Source organism: Eupeodes corollae, chromosome 2, assembly GCF_945859685.1.
Source record: "Eupeodes corollae chromosome 2, idEupCoro1.1, whole genome shotgun sequence".
NCBI classification, from domain to species: Eukaryota; Metazoa; Arthropoda; class Insecta; order Diptera; family Syrphidae; genus Eupeodes; species Eupeodes corollae.
In genome coordinates this window covers 43,599,861-43,619,673 of record NC_079148.1, presented here as the reverse complement: position 1 = coordinate 43,619,673, position 19,813 = coordinate 43,599,861, and the positions used below count along the sequence as shown (strand labels likewise).

At 32.5% G+C, this 19,813-nt stretch overlaps 2 protein-coding genes across 2 annotated transcripts; one reads left to right on the top strand and one right to left on the bottom strand.

Moving 5' to 3' along the window:
• Nucleotides 1-8,044: 8,044 nt before the first annotated feature.
• LOC129946183 (malignant T-cell-amplified sequence 1 homolog) lies at nt 8,045-9,052 on the bottom strand. Its single transcript, XM_056056269.1, has 4 exons — nt 8,893-9,052; nt 8,661-8,813; nt 8,282-8,584; nt 8,045-8,216 (listed from the first exon to the last, which is right to left on the bottom strand). The coding sequence occupies exons 1-4, from the start codon at nt 8,901-8,903 to the stop codon at nt 8,135-8,137; spliced, it is 549 nt and encodes a 182-aa protein (XP_055912244.1). The 5' UTR covers nt 8,904-9,052; the 3' UTR covers nt 8,045-8,134.
• A 2,883-nt stretch (nt 9,053-11,935) lies between these two features.
• On the top strand, nt 11,936-12,872 carry LOC129946286 (uncharacterized). The gene is made up of 2 exons (XM_056056420.1): nt 11,936-12,133; nt 12,199-12,872. The coding sequence occupies exons 1-2, from the start codon at nt 12,068-12,070 to the stop codon at nt 12,586-12,588; spliced, it is 456 nt and encodes a 151-aa protein (XP_055912395.1). The 5' UTR covers nt 11,936-12,067; the 3' UTR covers nt 12,589-12,872.
• Nucleotides 12,873-19,813: the final 6,941 nt, after the last annotated feature.

Below are 19,813 nucleotides of genomic sequence, written 5' to 3'. Positions count from 1 at the left end.
TGTTTAATTCAGAGAATTCTTAAACGTACGTACGTCATTCTTCTGAGTGTTAAGATTTCAATATTTTTAGGTTTTGTGTATATGTATACATTTTAAACTGAATGAAGAGTGCTTTTGTACCTTGGTTTTGGGTAAGGGGTACGGAATAAGAGACACTTGTTTGAAACAAATTAAAAATGTAATAGGTTACATTTTGCTAAGTAATTTTTTTAAATTATATTCAACCTGATCGCCGAAGTACTTACTTGGTGAGAGGTTCTTAAAATGCAGTAAATAAAAGAAACTGGTATGTTTTCAATTAACTAAGCTTTATAAACTACCTCTGCTGTGGCACTCCAATCGCGCAAGATTTTTGTACATGGTCTCAGCCTGTCTAAGTGCTTCAAACGTTTCGGGATTTTTGACATTACATAGACCCCCTACAGTTCCCCACAAAAAACCATCAAGAAGTCACAACTCCGAGGCGTTCAATTGACAGTACTATTTGGGAATTTGTTTAGTAAAAAAAGTGGATTTGTGGTATGTGGCATGGTGCGCCATCTTGCACGAACCAGAGGTTATCCAAATCCATGTCATTAATTTTAGTTAACAAAAAAAATTGGTAAACGTGAATCTGTAACACCCAGTGTTGACTTAAAAGTTGCCCACTTCTAAATTGACAGTACTATTTGGGAATTTGTTTAGTAAAAAAAGTGGATTTGTGGTATGTGGCATGGTGCGCCATCTTGCACGAACCAGAGGTTATCCAAATCCATGTCATTAATTTTAGTTAACAAAAAAAATTGGTAAACGTGAATCTGTAACACCCAGTGTTGACTTAAAAGTTGCCCACTTCTAAATTTCCAAAAAAAAAAGTGGTCCAAAGATGATGATCATTCCATAATTCGCACCTAACTGTAGCTATCAGTAAATGCATTAGATCGACCATAATTGCTGGTATTTCGAGGTCCAGATGCTTTACTCATAGTACTCGTGGCATGATGGTTAGTGCGTTGAACAACTTGGAAGTTAGGACACTGAAGTTGTCAATAAAAAATGTCAATGTGTTGGAGAACTACAGGTTATCAATTAACAAGTACTGGGACCGTAAGATCCGGTCAGTTAAATCCAGTGACCCTAGTAAGTTCCCTAAGATCAACAAAATATTCAGAAAATAGAACGATAATGACCTCCGTGTCTGAAACTCCAAAGAACTGAAGAGAACAGAGACGTACTCAGGACAGCGCAAATAGATCGCGGTTTCATGCGGTTCAATGACGATTCCTTGGCAAATGCCATAATCACCGAGCAAACCTGAGCAAGTCCCCTGTTAGTGACGAAGGTTGATCTTCAGCTCATCTTCAATTTACACCACCCTCTTCAACAATGCACTGGAAGACCGATGTGGTACATCCTCTCAAGATCATCAATAGGGCTGCGGACAACAAAATAATTCCGGATAAACAGTTCGGGTTCAAGGCGGGTCATGATACGATTCATGCTGCGTCTAAACTCGTTTCTGATATCCAATGGAATAAATCAAAACAACAATGCACAGGTGCTGTTCTGGTTGATTTGGAAAAGGCCTTTGACACTGTATGGTTAGAGGGTTTTTACCCTAAACTGAGCAGGTTGGCATAAGCAAGCCATTGTTGTATATACTTTATGATATGCTTAACGGTAGAAAGTTTGTCGTCAAAAGTGGCAATGTAACTTCTAACACAACATTCTCAATTAAAAATGGTCTTCAACAGGGAGCGGTGAATTCGCCGATTCTCTTCAGCATTTACACCAGCGATCTGATAGGTAGTCTTACAAAGGCAATTGCGTACGCCGACGATCTAATTGCGTACAGAACGGCCCGAAAGGTTGAGGTTATTAGAATTCTCTTGCAGCGTGATTTCGACAAAACTCAGCGATATTGAGACGACTAAAAAACTGAAAATAAATGTCCAGAAGTCGGAGACAATTCTGTTTAGGACTCCGTTGGCTAGGGCCACGAGGGATACGTGCAAGAATCGGCGCAAGATGGTCATCGTTGATCTTCACGGGCAGCCATTAGCGAGCAAAAGTGTAGTGAAGTACCTCGGTATCTGGTTAGATCAGTATTTATATTTCGACAGACATATAAATGCAGCTCTGACTAGTGCCAGAGGAGCCTTCGCTCTGACGAAACGGCTGTTTTTTAGCAGTCGGCTTGACCCCAGAGTGAAGGTAATGGCCCTCATACGGCCAATGATTCTTTATGGTTGTCCTGTGTGGTTCAACGTTGCCCCTTCCCAGATGGAGAAGTTTCGGGTGTTGGAGCGGCAGTGTTTACGACGCTGTACCGTCTTATATCGAACAGCCGAATCTTCTTACGTGCATTACTATTCAAACGAGGTCCTATACAACAGGGCTCGAATCAACAGAATTGACAATTTCGTGATAAAACTCGTTCGAGGCCACATTGCAAGAGCTATGTCTTCGACCAACACTTTAAGTTTTGGGGCGATCTATCCGAACGGCGAGTATTTTGAAAGTGCACGCTTGAGCGGCTTCATTCCACCAGAGGCATTCCTCTGATACAGAATAGATTGGCAGTTCCGCTAATCTACCACGTCAGACGACGAACAGTGCATAGGCCACTTCTGTACAATCGGGACGTCAAGGCACAAGGCGGAGCAGAGCTTCTTCGGGTCAGTAGGGCTGTGTCCGAACGGGACTGAACTGATAGGGTGAAGCAAGTGGTTCGTGGTTTCAATCGGCACTTGAAAGTGGGTAGTCGGGATGGGGTTTAAAGCCTTGGCCGGCTTACATACTTGTTTTATGGTTTTAGGGTTTAGTTTTAAGTAGAATAGGCATGGTGGCCCAAAAAAAATACAAACAAAAAATAAAAAATAAAAAAAATAAAAAAAACATTGAATATAAAAAAAGGAAAACAAATTAAAAAAACATAAAAAAAGACAATAAAATATAGAAACAAAAAACGTTAAATTTGCTGTTCTAAGTTATAAGTAGTTTATAGGTAGAATAGGTAGTTTAAGTTATATATTAATGACCTTATTTTAAGTAGTTTTTAAGTAAAAATAAAAAAGGATCTTAATATTAGTTTTTTTCAAAATTTTCTAATAAATACGAAAATAAATGAAATTTAAATTGAAGTAAAATAGATCTTAGGGCCGAAAGGCATTAGTAATTACTGTTATAGTTTAACTTAGAGTGTCCGCATGGGACCATTAAGTTGTTATGGATAATTAGGCTAGTGTTATGAATTTTTGTCTAGCTTTAAGATAGGTTTAAGAATGAATTAATAAAAAAGAATTAAAAAAAAAAAAAACTGAGTGGGACTGTCATGCTAGAGGTATAAGGTTCAATCCTTATATGTGGTACCTACATTTTGTTCATAGGCACTGCCTCTTGCGAGGAATGCGAATATCCTTCAAGAGTAATTCTTTTCATGAAAAGTGCTTTCACAAGTTAGCCGTCGGGTTTCGGCAAACAAATGTATTTAGGTCCCCTTCATTCCTGATATGACTCTCACACATAAATGGTTAAGAGTTTTAAATCACTAGGCCTTAGTTCTCAACCCACTGTTCGTCACCTAATTTATTTATATTTATGTATATCCAAAAACAAGAATAGTTAGGACATGATTTAGAAAACCAGGAGGGTCTGGATGCCCCAAATGAGTGCCTTTGAATCCCTCATTTCTGAAATCACAGAGCGCAGCATCTATTTTAACGATTACAAAACATCAATGTATTAAATATAATTCCTGTGTAACAATAGGCAATAGTATAGGCAATGCAGCTTCATCACTTCGGTTTTAAATCATTTTCTTACTGTGATTGCATTTGATAAAATGATAAAAGACACGGTTTAGATTAAAGAAGTAAGTAAACTAATTTTGTCATTATTGATTTAATTTGAAAAAATGTTGAGGGGTGAGCTTTTCCTGAACATTTTAAAAAATTATTGAGAAACAAACAAACCATTACTTTTAAAAAAGAATTAAGTTGTCGTCAATAGGAATCTCGTCTTTAATTTTTCTATTCATACGTTTTTTTTTTTAAAGGCACACAAATAATAGTCAATATTTGGCTTAAAAGATTTTTAGAGTTTTGATAGGCCTCGAATTCAATGCTTTAATATTTTTATAAAATACGTTTCCGAGTTAATTTTTAGCACGGTTTTTGAATCTGGTCAGATCTTAAAGATGCCTGTTTTCAGCATTTGTTTAAATATGTCTTCAATATATTTAAAAAACTTTGTGTAGTAGCAAAAGCATTATAGATTTGAGAAACAATAATGAATTTAAATATAACAACTACTTCATAAATTTAGACAACCTGTAAAGCCCTATATAATTTTCGAATTAAAAAAAATAATATCTCAATACCCTGAAGTCGAATTGTATTTAAAGCTATAAAAACCCATAGGCAAAGTACACTTTGATTGTCAATAATTATTTATTTATTCAGCTTAATACAAGCTATCATAACTTAACTTAACTTAACACTAGCTTAAAATGCTTTGTTTTTTTTTTTTCGGGCTCAAATAGTGAAAAAGTAGAGGGTATCTTTCAGATGGGATTTGGAAATGTTGAAATCGAAGACTACCATAGCAGCGTTGCAGTGACGAAGAATTCTGGACATTGGTTCAAAGTACCCGTAATTAGTGCGGTGATGAGGGATATAGAAAAGGGAAACAGATCGCATATTTCGAGGGTTGGTGTTAAGATGAATATCACTCAGGAGTGCCGGGGAATATATATTGCCCATTAACAATTGGTGAGCAAATAATATATCAGCGTTTTTGCGTCTAATATATAAGGGGTGCGAACCTATCAGTTTTAGTCGATCGGCAAAAATAGGCAAGTTGGATGTATCATCCCAGGGGAGGCCACGTAAGGCAAATCGAACGAAACGTCTTTGAACATTTTCAATTCTGAGTGAATGGTTTTCATAAAAGGGAGACCATACTTGGCATGCATATTCAGATGAGGACGAACTAGGGAAATGTAAAGCGCTTTAGTTACATAGGGGTTGAAAAATTCTTTTGACCATCTCTTAATAAAACCGAGAGATCTATTAGCTTTATTAATAATTTGGTCAAAATGGTAATGGAAATTCATGTGTTTGTCCCACATAATACCAAGATCTCTAATAGAATCGACTACGTTGACGGCGTCATTAAGGAAGTAGTATACTCTATGAGATCGGATTTGTTTGCGCGAAAAGGTCATTCTCATTCGTTTACATTTACCTACATTTGACTCTAGGCAATTATGCATGCACCAAGCAAAAAAGATATTAAGATCATTTTGTAAAAGTAAGGAATCAGTTTTAGTAGAGATAATCTTAAACATTTTTTTATCATCCGCAAACATAAGGATATCCGAATTTTTTAATTTAAGACAGACATCGTTTACAGATAAGACGAAGAGAAGGGGGCCAAGGTGACTACCTTGTGGGACTCCAGAAGTTGCATGTATAGGATTGGAGACTGAGTTAAGGAAAAGGACTCTATAAGGCCTATTCGCAAGGAGCTTATCCAGTAATAAATATAGATGGAAAGCCTAGAGCTCTTAGTTTGAGATAAATTATGTTATGGATATTTTATCAAAAGCTTTGCTGTAATCAGTGTATACAACATCAACTTCTTTGCCGTTTTCAAGGGCTGACAAAACTTTGGATATAAATTCAATTAAGTTAGTCGTAGTGGATCTACCTTTAAGAAAACCATGTTGAGCGGAGGAGAATAAAGGCTTGCAATGGAAATAAACGGAATCGTAAACTAAGCTTTCAAAAAGTTTTGGAATGCATAAAAGTTTAGCAATAGTTCTATAATTGTTAATTTCAGTCTTATTGCCTTGTTTATGAATGGGAAATATAAATGAATCTTTCCATATATGAGGAGTAAAGTTAGAGGCTTTGACAGAGAATGCATACATTTTTTTAAAATAACTGATGGGACGCCATCAGGACCAGGGTTAAAGTTTTTTTTTTTAGGTTTACGATTTTGGCAAGTACCCTTTCTTCAGTTATTATAAACGATGACAGAGAGGCTTGAGTGCAACCATCTAAATAACTAAAGTAGTGTGAATCAGGATCATGCAGATGTTCAGTATACGATTTGCTAAAGTAATTAGCAAATAGATTTGATATGGTTGTTGGATCAAAGGAGATTATGTTGGAGAAACTCATTGAAGCTGGAAACCCATCAGATTTTCGTTTGAATTTTATAAACTTCAAATTAGGTTATTTTCCATTTGGTTGAGGTATTGGTTATAAAGGGATTCCCTTAGTTCAGAGAAAGAATTATAGGCGAGAAGATAGTTGTTGCGATCAGTATCAGATTTGGACTGTAAACAAATCTTCCAAAGCTTGTTACGGGTATTTCTAAGGCTACGGAGCTCTCTGTTGTACCAAGGGGGAGCAGAGGTGAAATCTTTTTTACGAGAGGACGGTACTGATTCTTCAATAGAGTACGAAAAAATCAAATAAAACCAATTCGTAAATGACTCAACTGTTAAGTAGAGGGATCTTAATTCAAAGTCGGCTGAGCTAAGAAGATTGTTAAGTTTGGAGAAATCAGCCCTACGAAAATTATAACAGTAATTCTCAATTTCAAAAAAGTTGTTTTAATTTCAATGGGGAAGGAGAGATTAAGGGGAGGATTATAGCGATCCAAGGTTGAGAGAAGGTGAAGGCTCGCATAGACAACACAGTTATCGCAATCAGTTGAGAATATATAAGATCGAGGTGTCTCCCCATAATGTTTGCTACTCCATTTAGTTGAAAAAGACCACAATCAGACAGACGATCAATGAACAGCGTCAAGCACATAATAAAAATGGACTGAAAATTCACCTTAAAATAAATATTCAAATATGTTTAAATATAAACTCCATTCCATTTTTTGTCGACTTTTGTTTAACAATAATTCCAAACTGCAAACTAACATTGCACGAGTTTGAGTTCAATTTTATTTTCTTAAAGAAATCCAAAATCCAAGACCGTACAAAAATAATAATGCAGAATTTATGATTTACTTTATGTATGACAAAAATCAGTATACAAATATTTTCATTCTGTTCTCAGTACAGGAATTCGTTTAAATCAAATTTTGTTCGTATTTTTCGTTCAATTTTTGGCTTTCAAGCCCCAAGCATGAACATGGCTAAAAAAAGTTTAAATGTTTGTATTCCTGTTGGATTTTACACACTTTTGATTCCTTAGATAGATATACGAGCAGTACATGGTCGTATAGAAATAAAACAAAAGGCATATTGTGATTTTAAATTCCTTGATTTAATTTTTTTTTCAAATTATTTTGTGATAATACCGGTACTGAAGTTACAAAACTAGAAGCAGCACCAATTTCCTTAAAAAAAATGTTTCAGCTCTAATTTGACAGTTTATCTTTTTTCAATATCTTAATTTTGTTTCCAAACTTTTTATTCGTGACGATGATATTCTCAATCTCTAATTAATACCTTCATCGATTAGTTTTAGTAGAATCAGAATATCTTGCATAAACATTAATTAAATTCTGAACAATACGTTAAAATTTTAACAGAAAAATGCAAAAAGCTTTAAGAGAATTTTTGTGTTTTCATTCTTCATTTTCCGAAATACGTAATATCAAACAAACATAATAAATGCATAGAAAAAACCATGAAACATTTCAGGTATTTCAATGATTCATATAATATGAAGTAACTAATGAAATTGAACGAGATAATAAAATGATTTTAATTAATTTTTTGTGACCAGTGAAATCAGCAGTCACTCAAAACTTCATGTTTCCACAGCATCAAAATTGGCAGAATTTTATGTCTTTGATTCTTAATTTGTACTTGCCCTGTCAAAAATCCATGATAAAAAAGAAAATAGTTGGAAAATACGTTTTTTTACAGCAAATTGAATCTGAAGAACTGCTTTGGTCCTTGCTTGATTTTTGTTTTCTATCATTTCGTAACCATCCCGACAAAACCAACCAATTCATTTTTTATGCCCACAAAAATGAAAATTATAGAAAAGAGGAAAAACAATCATTGCACAATAAAATAAAAGAATATTTTCACTTTAAAAAGAAGTTATTATTTTTTTTTGTTTTTTTTTTTTAAGTCCATAGAAATGCAGGAATCTTATCATCGTTTAATATTCGTCTACTTGAGCGGTTTCATCTTCCAAAGACCATCGTTCAGATAATGGCAGTTTTCTACTCCGACTCCTTTGTTAATTTTAGCACTGTAAAGAACACAATTTCTTCAGTGCACAAATTCTGAATGAGTGTTAAGTCCATTTCGACTTACATATCGGCAGTGGAAAGAGTTGTGATTCCGATGGCTAATGCGTGCTCCTTGCCCTCGGCCATGATGGCCACAACAGTGCCCTTCTCCGCAGGCGTCATGCATGCCCCTGGAGACGTGAGACCTGGACACATAATATTCGCTCCACTCAACACAAAACGAATGGCTCCCTTGTCTACCTGCTGCATCGTCACAAAGAATGGGAACTTATGAAGAAGTTTTAACGTTGGCATCCACTGACCATCACGATGACGGAAGAACACCTGATCTCCAATGCCATTGAGTAGTACCTCGATATGGTCATGACTATTTATGAAACCAAAAAAAAAAACAAAGACTTCTGGTGAGATGACTTCAATCAAATTGAATTCAATTAACATACCATTTCGCAATCCTAAAGGAATCCTTCTTGGGAAGAATCTGATCAATGTGCGATTCGAGTTGCGGATAAGATTCCAAGAGTTTTGTGCGTATTCCCTTTTGTACCGATGATTTGAGTTGTTGGATGGACGACACACTTTCTTTTTCCTCGAATCTAGAAAAATTTTGTAATTAAGAAAATTTGTTGTAGATATTTTTATAATGGTTTTGAAAACGATGGGAATTTTTCATACTTTTTGAACATCTTAACTAATCTAAAATTATCAAATTTACACTAAGATTTAAATAAAAAAATTGTAATTAATTTAACTTTATAGAATTATTCAAGGGATGTGGATGGGATTCGGTAGAGCACGCAAATTTTCTTGTGGGTAATTGACAGATAGGTGACAACTGACAAGTTGACAGGTTTGAGCTGTCATTTCGCCGGTGCTCACATTAGGTGCGTCCCAGGGAAAAATGGTTTTTAGAATTTGTCTCTGTCTACATTAAAATCTTTTAAGGGAACTCACTGCGATGGTTCGTCACGTCATCAAGGGGCCCGTTAAAGTTATCATTGAAATGAAATAGGAAAAACTGTTGAATGGATATTTATCTTTGTTTCGGTTTGACTAGATTATGAAAATTATATACTGATCGATCGGAAATAACACAAATATTTTTTTTTTGAGAAAAATTGTTTAATTCAACAGTAAATAAATATAAATATTACTTGGCAGAAATCAACTGTTAAAAAAATGTATTCGAAAAGTGAAATGATCGAAGTCATTGAGGTGGAAAGGTTATTTCTGACATTAATGCTAGCGACGTTTTCAAATTAAAGTTAAAATTGGAAGAAGCAAACACATCATGCCTCAGTAAATATGAAAAATAAAACTCACTTTAATATCTATATGGTCTTTAAATAAGAACCATTTCAATAGTCGGTTAAGTTTTATTGTTGAGAAACTCATGTATTCTCATCACGGTTACATATAATTCAACTGTTTACACTGTAATTTTGACAAATCACAAAATAAAAACAAAACTGTCAGGTTTTTGGTAGCAATGTTTTATAAAAAAAAACTAAGTTAACTTAAATTAATTAATATAAATGTCCATCATTTCAAAAATGGCTGAAAACAAAAATTGAAAATGGAATGGATTGACAAATTGGACTACGGCAATAAAGGAGCCGTAGCCTAATATAATTGGTTGTAAGACACTAAGACTTCGAATCCGCACCCACAGGACAGCGCAGTAGAGGAAGACCGCGGATCAGGTGGCGCGCACAAGTGGAAGGTGACCTCACCCAACTTGGAGCGCAAAACTGGAGACATCTTGCTAGGGACCGAGCTAGATGGAGAAGTTTGTTGGGTGAGGTCCTAGTTCACACAGGACTGTAGCGCCACCTTAAGTAAGTAAGACACTAAAATCAGAAGCAGCAGCCTGGAAAAATATTGCACTGAAATTTGTTGCCCACTTCTTCCAAGTTGTTTAAATATTCAATAATTGAATCCTCCGAATCCATTTCGAAACTTAATGTTTTTCAAATAAATATTGTTAAATGTAATAGAAGGCTAATTGGTAACTTGGGGTTTCAATTGAAAATATCCGATGACAGGACTATTGGCCTATCAGATAATCCATTAGACACCATCCAGTCCATGATCCGGTTATCGCAGTTTGGATATTTCGAGTGGATCGAAATCCTGTCATCAAATTTGACGTATGTGTTATTTGTAGTAGTGAGCGTCCATTTTGCACAGTATTTATGAAATTAAAATTTCATTTTCTTTAAATTGTCGTCGAGTGTGGTCATACCTACATATTTTGCATATTAAGTAAGTAAAATTAATTAAAGAAAAGTGAAAAATATTTAATTTCCTATACTGTTAGTGTTTGCTACATATTACTTACCTGTTTCAGTTACAATGAACGATTGGCGACTAACCACCGGTGTAAGAAATTCTAAGGATTTGTATACGAATAACCAATCCAATGTATCTTAACGATATGGCGTAATGCATTTTTGTATATATTTTTTTATATCAGGTTCAACATGTTAACAATTTTTTAAAATATTTATGTACCTAAATTCATTAATTTAAAACTATCTTTACTAGGCACCAAACAACTTTAAAGTTATCGACCGACATCATACAAAAATTGTTATAGTCTGCACCGTCCTCCCTTGAGTAGGTGCCCCTCCAAATCATGAAGCTCCCTGACTTCGAGAAATGGATTCACCCAAAACCTGTGTTTTCTTTTATCCTCTTGAATAATTAGCTGTAGTTCCTCCAGCTTCTTCATCAACTTTATTTTTAAAAGGTCTATTTTTTGTTTAGCCAAAGGCATTTTTTTAATATAACTTGTTTGAAACTTAATTTTATAAAAAAAACTACAACTACAGACACAAAAGGTAAATTAACAAAAAAGTAAGCAACAGATTAACCGTTGTGTCAAATGTGACATTTGAGGTTGCTCTTCGCAAGACATAATATTCAAAGTCAAAAAAAACACTGGATTACGGATGAGATTTGGGAAGAGAAGTTGGATTGGATTTTACTCATGTGGAGCCTCAGCTTAAAAGACGTATTCATTTTGGTTATTAGTATACTCACAACTTAACTCGCTGTTGTATGCACAAAAGTGTAAATACAACATACATTTTAGTTCTAGTTGCAAAGAACGCTTTTATTTGTCTGTCCCTACATACCATTGCAAATTTCTCGACTCAATATAATGTTTTTTTTTCATATTTTTAAACTACAATCTTAGCAATTAGTATCACATGTTGATCTAAAGCAAGCAACTAGTTTATCAAAAACAATATTAAGTAAACAACTCTCAAGATCCATGGCGTTGAAGTGTAGACAACTTAACAACTTCTAAAATGAAATTTTTTAAATTACATTGTATTTTTCATCGTAATCGTCGTAATTTCTTATTACTTAGCTAGCTTATATGGCAGTTTTAAGTTACAGGGAGATGGTCGTAGAACTATGTTGCAGGCAACTTTGAACAACTTTTTATTGCTTGCCTCAACTCGCTCAGAGATACTTGAATATTATAACTTTCGGGAGAAATACATACCAATGTTATTTTTTTGTATTATCACGGCCAACGAAGATGTTTAAATGGCTCTTTAACCCGTACAACACTACACTCAATTTTTTAAAATAATTTTGTCAATGGAAACGTTACCTTAAAAAGATTAAAATTCTAATATGGCAATACTGCAAGAACTTCCAACTGTCAAAAATAAAATGCCTTCTAATCACTTTCTCTCTTATACATGACATTTGCCAAACTTTTCTACCGAAATTTTGTTTGTAAAGGATCAATTTTCAATTTGATTTCAAATATTCTAAAATCAAACTTTTAAATATAAATAAAGTGACATAAAACTGCAAAACTCCTCAAATTATGAGTCAAGACTCAACAATAAATGGCCTATTAACTCGTGATGATATAACAAGCATCCTAAACGAAGTAAATTTGTTATATTTTTCCATGGTGATAATCCAAACAAGTTTTTGTTTTTGTTTCTCTTTTAGCGGCATCTTAAAATACCAAACATTGAATTTATGGGCTATGAAGAACTCCTTCGAATCTATGAAACATTTGCACAGCCCTTGGAAAAGCGACACTCAAAACAGCGATGTTCTGCACCGGAAAATGTTATTCAAGTTCAACCATATCCACCGGCACCCGAGCAACCGCTTGCACATGACTTTCATACAAAAATATCACTCAATGAGGACTTTCAGATGTCCCGGGTTGTTCCTACAATAACCCCATGTTCGTATGACCTCCATCCTACAAAATACATAAAACTATCATTCAACACTCTTCCGAGTGTTGCTAAAAAACGATCAAATGGCATCACAATAAACGCAGCTCAAGAAGCAACTCCTTCGAAAAGAAAACCCATAACTTGGCCATGAAGGGCGCAATTTAAGATTTTATGTAATTTATGTATTTTTCAATATGATTTCATTGGTGTTTTTTGTGTTTTCTTTTTAAACTCAAAAGAAAACTATGTGCAGGAATTAAATTAATTTTAGGCGTCTCTAAAAATAAACTAGGGACTTATTAGTTTGTTTTAATAAAACGTAAATAATTGTAATTTTAGTGGAATCGGTTGTTCAAAAAACAAAGTATTAAACTTACTTACAAATTGTACACAATCGGTTAATTTTCTAATGATAAAGACACATTTTATACTTTATATGTTTTCTATTTTATTTAAATAAAATAACAAATTTGTTTGCTGTCAGTTCTCCTTTTCTGTAAACTGGCTTTGGCTATGGTTACAGGTGTCTACCCAAACTTAAGGAGTGTGCGCGGTTGTTAAATTGGATGGTCAGGATGATGTTTAAACTTAAGAATATCTCGGAAAAAGGTGTCCGAGGAATGAATTTATATAAGTAATGTTTAATTAAGGATAACTGCTTTTAATCCTTTCGGGACACAAGGAGTGCGCTTAAATATAAATATTCTTTGTTATCTACAACTAATTCTACCAAAACTTGATGATACACGCTCAAAGTAACTCATTTCTGTTGGTAGGTGGCACATTACCTTCGTTTTAGGTGCACTGAGAAGACATTGCATGAATTTCGACCTGGAGCTCCTGGAAATGATGGGATCACAAAGTCGACGACCCCACTTTCATATGATTTATAATAAACCTTCAAATGGTTTGAAATCCTTAGTTCGAATATAGTATCACAAAGGTCCGATTACTTGCCTAATGTGTTGCCTTTTGCAGCCTACAGCCAGTTTAAGTCAAACATTTGCTTATCGAAAGAGTTCAAGCGGCATTTCCAACGTGGAATTGAAAATAATTGTATTTTAAACTTTGCCTTGCATTCAAGTTAAATGAATAGTTAATAATTAAGATAAACAGTTATGTTGACTGATGCGAATTTGTATTAAGAGAGATTATTGAAACCAAATTTGAACAATCAATTTAATTTAATAATTTCTGATGAAAACAATGTCGACTACATCACAACAAATTGAGATATGTATTAAAGTTTCGGTTAGTCAGGGTATGGAAGAAGGTTGGTTATAAGGGGCATGCCAAATGAAGAAAATACGTTCCATAAATTTGATGAAATCGGGGACATACTTGGGAGGTGGGGATTTAACTTTAAATTTGAGTTCTAATGCGATATTAGTGAACAAGATAAGACTCTTTAAAAAACTTTGTAAACTTGAGTTGGGATTGATAAGGAAGTTTTATTTTATTTAAATTAATATTAAAGATAATTAAGCATGAATAAGTATATTTAACTCAAAAGCCTTCAATGCAATTGACGATATGTGACTTATTTCAAGTAGAATTAAGTAAGCTGTGAAGAAGAATTTTGTGTTTTGTATCGCTTCGTTTAAAGAAACTATGAAGTTGTTTTCCAGAGCTCATTAAAATAGGTTATCCAGGAAAAAAATCACTGCATAGCCGGTAATGTGGTTATATTAAAGGCAAAGTGGTTCTTAATACAAAAAAAAGCAAATACACAACTTCCTTAAAAAGCAAAGAATTGACAATCAAGCTTCATCGTCAGCAACTTAACAAGGAAGCCAGTCGAGAAAGGCCCAAATTCAGTTGACCCAAAGAAAGAAAGTAAGAACACATTATCCATTAAATTAAAGAAGCCTAAATCAAGGTCAATTATGAACAAATCAGTCTTAACGATGAATGGCAGTTGAGAACCTCTATCTAACAGCCTTGTGAAAGAATGCAATCCTTTTGCGAATGTAAAAATACTTAAATTCAAATTAAAGACTAAGATAATTGAATTCACCTCAAGACTGTGACATCAAATTTTACAAGTAGCAATCATTTGATCTTAAAGATTGCAATCATTTTTACCCCAATCATTTGAATGAAATCATTTCATTACAATCACTTGAGACTTTAAGCATTCATTTGTAATTTTTGAGTCTTTTTCAAGACCTTTCATTTTTTGTAATTATTAGAAGTTCTTGCAAAAATTACAAATCACTTGATTGAAATCAAATGGTAATAAAATAATTTCCATCTTTTTTAGCTCAAAATCTCTAAGTGAATACAATAAAAAATTGCTTTTAAAAGTCTGTCCAGTGACCTGGGAAGGATTGAACTATTCCATAGTATCCAAAATGACCTATAACATTCTATTGAAAAGGTTTTAAATGACATACTCAAGTTTCTTAAATTAACTAGCAACTGTTGGGGTCAGTTTTGACGTCGCATTGAAAAAGTTATCAATTTGTTTTCTTTAACAAACTCTTCTGACTAACCGAAATGACGCGATGTATCTATATTTTATGATCGAAATTTCAAAACAACAACACTTATGACACAGGATTTATTCAATGAATTACAAATGACTAATAAAGTGCATGCACAAAAATGGTTAACAGAGTCAATATGAATGACGTTAAGTTGACCATTTTTTGTTGATATCCGGAGGATTAAATCAAGTGGTTTGATTTTTACACTTGATTAAATCAGGCAAATCTATCACGGTTGCCCTTTTGTTTAAAAAAAAAACTTAATTAGCTCGTGATTTATTTCTTCTTCTTGTCACAAGCCCAGCCGCCATAATATTGCAATTATCGCCATATTTCAAAATATTTCATAAAGCTGTTTATACACTTAATTAAACTTCTTATTTTACTATTTTTCAAGGGCTGATAATACAATGCCACTCTTTGTGTGATAGCGGTATCTTGAGTTCTTTTTTTGAATTTGTTTTTAAAGGGTATGTATTGTTTTCGGTTAAAGAAATAATATCAAATATATTAGCAATCTCACATAAGGTCTATTTGCCAGCATGTCTCCTTGTCTCGGTTGATCAGACTTTCAAACCTCTTGTAAACGAGAAGAATTTCGAATGTTGACGATTGGTTAGTTATGATTTTGGAATTTTCTTGAAAAGAAAGGTTTGAAACTTTTGTTTTACTTCGAAATTCGAGTTTGAAAATAAATCATTTAATATCATTTTTAGAAGCAAAAGCTTTAAGGCGATTTTTAATTGTACACAAATTAAAAAAATTCGATGATAATTTGGTTATGAGTAAATATTTTGGTTCAAATTGAAAAATCTGATATAATTAGGAAAAGTGGAGTGATGGTTAGTGCGTAAGACTGCCACTCTAGAGGTTTTGGGTTGTGTCACCTAAGATTTTGACATTTGACACTGGTACTGCCTCTTGTGAGGTATTGAAAAATCCTCTAAGAGTTATTGTTGTCATCAAAAATGGTCTCTCAAAATCTCCGTTTGTCTTTGGCATAAGAACTATAGGTCTCCTCCATCGTTGAAACGAATCTCACATAGGAATAGGTTGAGAATTTCAAATCAATAGGCCCATTTAATTTATTTTTTTATTAAAAGTTTGGACGGTTTATATTTATGATTTGAAAGTTGAGAATGTTAAACAATTTCAACATTTCTGTGCAGTAAGATTTGGTAATTAATCATGAATCGAGTAACAGCAGAATCACGGTTCCAAATTGTGTACATTATTTTGTTTGTCTATAATGTCCAGAAAGATTAAATCAATTTAAGATCAAGTTTATGCAATTGCCTTGTGAGCCTTTATAATTTTTGATTTTTGATAATCAGGTGTGTATAGAAAGGCTTCAGATTATTTTTGCGTCAATGTTGGCAAATTGTGTTAATCAACAAACAAAATCATGCAGCCAGAAGTCAGAAATCCTGTTCGATTCAGAAAAAATAGAGGTATGGTTATACTTATCTTATTATTATTTTTTTTATAGACACGAGACTATTTCAATTAATTTAGAAATCAACGTAATTCAATTATTACGCTCTATGTCAAGAGCTTTATAGAATTACCTACCAATTTACATCAAGTGTACGCGTGATACTTTGCTTCTCTAGTCTCCAATATTATGAAGGTTACATAAAGGTAGTTGAGATACTTAAGATATACGCGTGTTTATAAAAAGAAATTGTTTAACAAGCTTGTGAAATTTTTCAACGAACTTTGGATTTTTGGTGATTCTTGTATAGAATTTTTGGAACTTACAAAAGATAGTTTATTTTAGTTATGAAGGCTTCAAACTAAAAATAGACTTTATTTTACTTTACGAATTCGTGTTTATATCAAAATATAGAACTTTTTAAAGGAAATCAATGGATGTATATTTCATGAAAGACCATATCAGTAAAATACATAAATTAACACATTTGCGGCTCTTTGTTTTTGATAACTTGACGAATCTTTAACCGAAAGTTGTTCAGGTGCATTTTTATGATTTTAATATTAATGTGGTTTTTATTTTACTCATCAAATGTAAAATGATAACATCTATTCAAAATAGGCAGCTGCTCAAATAACGAGCTGTTAAAAGTAAAACCTGTTAATGGAAAACCTTTTATTAATACAAACAAATTTGTAGATGAATTACAAAATTGAAACATTTCCATTTCTATGAAATTTTATACTTTGAGTTCTTTTCTGTTATTGGGAAATTTTTAAAAAAAAGGCCACAACTATGCGTAGAAAAGCCGAATAGTATTAATTTCGGTCTTTTAGTGTTCGCTAATTATAAAATAAAATTGATTGTGGAAGATAAAACTTATTAATAGTTTTGTTTTGAATCTGTAGACTTAATTAAAAGAAAATATTTAAACTTGGTAAGTTTTTCCATTTTTTTTACAACTATCTGTAAGCAGAATTAAGGGGGTATTCTGGTCTAGAAATTAAAAAAAATCGATTTTTTTTTCTTTTCATATTTTCATAGTTTAACTATTTAAGAATATGTCTACTAGAGGATTTTCCCAAATTCAAATTATTTTCGGAGAAATAAGTATTTTGCTGAGCAGCCATCCAAATCGGTTGGGCTGCAACTAATAGAACAAAAGACATAATGGGGTACTTTAAACGCGTTTTTCTCAGAACTGTCTTTTTGAATCTGATACCCACGATTTCTCAGGTTCTGCCGAACCGATTTACTTGAAATTTTAAGAGAGTCTTCTTTAGGGACTTGTCTACGTCCAGAACTACGGCCATCCCCCAATTTTCATTTTTACTATTTTTAACAAATCGAAGAATTTTCAAAAAAATGGTAAATTTTTTTTATTTTTCTTTAGACAGTCGCCATTTTGTAAAAAAAAATGTTTGTAACTTTTCCGTAGTTCCAGACATTGCGACATTATTGTAGATTAATAATCTTTTTTAGTTTTTGGTTTCAGATTTCTAGGAGAGTTAAAATCGTGGGTATGGTCACGCACCAAATTTTTGAGACGCACCACTCCATCAGCTGATAACTAACGGAATTTTGATTTTTTTTTACTTTTTTATTTTTTTTTGTATGCTTCTAATGTTAATAAATAATGTATACAAAAATTGATGGTAAAATTGTTGCTTGCTTTTTTCTACAGCACTTCAAAAATTACCTAAAATTCATGTCTCTAGACCAGAATACCCCCTTAAGCATTTTTTGAAATATTTTGTTAAGAAACTGGCTACGAAGTCAAGTAAGTATGTTATCATGAAATTAAAGGTAAGACATCAAGCTTAACTTTGGAACAAAAAAGTATATGTCAGCAATAATTTGATCAAGTTCTTCACTGAATCAGGCAGCGTTAAAGAATTTATTTCAAACAATTTTGGAACTATATTACTAGAAATAAATTTAACGTAAACTAATTAAATACGTATAATCTAAAAGATTATTAGAATTTTGTTATCTTTAATTTTCTACAAAAATTATAACGATACGTGAGATATGTGCAAAGTTATGAGCGTTTGTAGAGAAAAAAAGCGATTTCTATGGTGCCAATTTTAAGATCAATTATGTCGAAAACCTCTTTTAGGATTTTCTTAAAACTTGACCATTTCCATATACAAACATCCGTCAAGCCACAAACAAAATTTTTTCTATCTTCTTTGATTTGAAGAAAAAATTTGTTCTCATTAAAAAATGATAGGTAAATGCAAGGAAAAATGAAAAATTATCGTTTGAGTGAAACTTAGTCGTCTATAATTTGAAAAGTACTGAACCGATTTTTATGTATGAAATGTCACTAGAAAGATAAATTTGTCGCAAATAATACTAATTAAAAAAATTTAAATAATTTTACAAATTAAATAACTAAGACGCTAAAACACAAAAAAATTAAGATTTTTTAGAAAATGAGTCATAAAACTTGTGTTTTGCAACCAATTTTCAAAATTCAAATTTTATTATATTCCTGACAAATATACAATGATTTTGGTGTATAAAACATTTTGATACGACCACTACAAGCTTCAATAAAGCGTCTTAAAGGTCCTCCAAAATAAAATGGAACAAATTTCTAGCCTCTTAGTCGTTAAGATTTGTGTTCGGAAAAATTCTGATAAAATTTTCGAAAATGACTCAGAACTTCGGCACTACTTATCCGATTTGAACAAATTAGGCATCAAATGAAAGCTTACAAAAAATACATTTTACAAGTTACCTTTAATTTAACTAATACCATACTTACCGTACCTTTCTGCACTCCGGGTTAGTGACCTGCGCTTATAGAAGCAAAACCCAGATAGAACCTATAAATAAAATTTAGAAAACGTTGCTCCAATAAACTTAACTTACCGTAAACGATATTATATGAAATTCTGACTAAAGTGTCCAAAAAATAAAACTCTATAACAATATTTTATACCATTGTAACTTTTTTGTTTTATTCATTTCGTCTTTGCATTTCGGTTTTTGTGTTTTCTTTATTTTTTAATACTGCAAAATATGTATTAATTTTATTTTTTCACCTAGCAAAATTTAACATATAAATTATACATAAATATCGATTTAAAATATTTAATTTATTTTCGTTTTGTATAAAAAACATTCTTTTTTTTATTCTTGTTTAATTAAAAATAATAAACGACTAGGATTAAGAAATAATTAAACTTATTTATTATTACATTTGTTTAAACTTTTTAAGCAACATGCTGGGGCAGTTAATTAAAAATAATATTAATAATAAGCTCAACGACACGTCGATACGAAACCATAAATGTTCGTTTTATATATTATATAAAAATTATTTTATTTTCAATAACTTTATTTAAAAAAAAAAGAACATAAACATTAAATTAAAACAAAATAATTAATGTTATTAAATTCTATATAGTATTTTATTTTTGTTTTTACAATTTCAATATTAA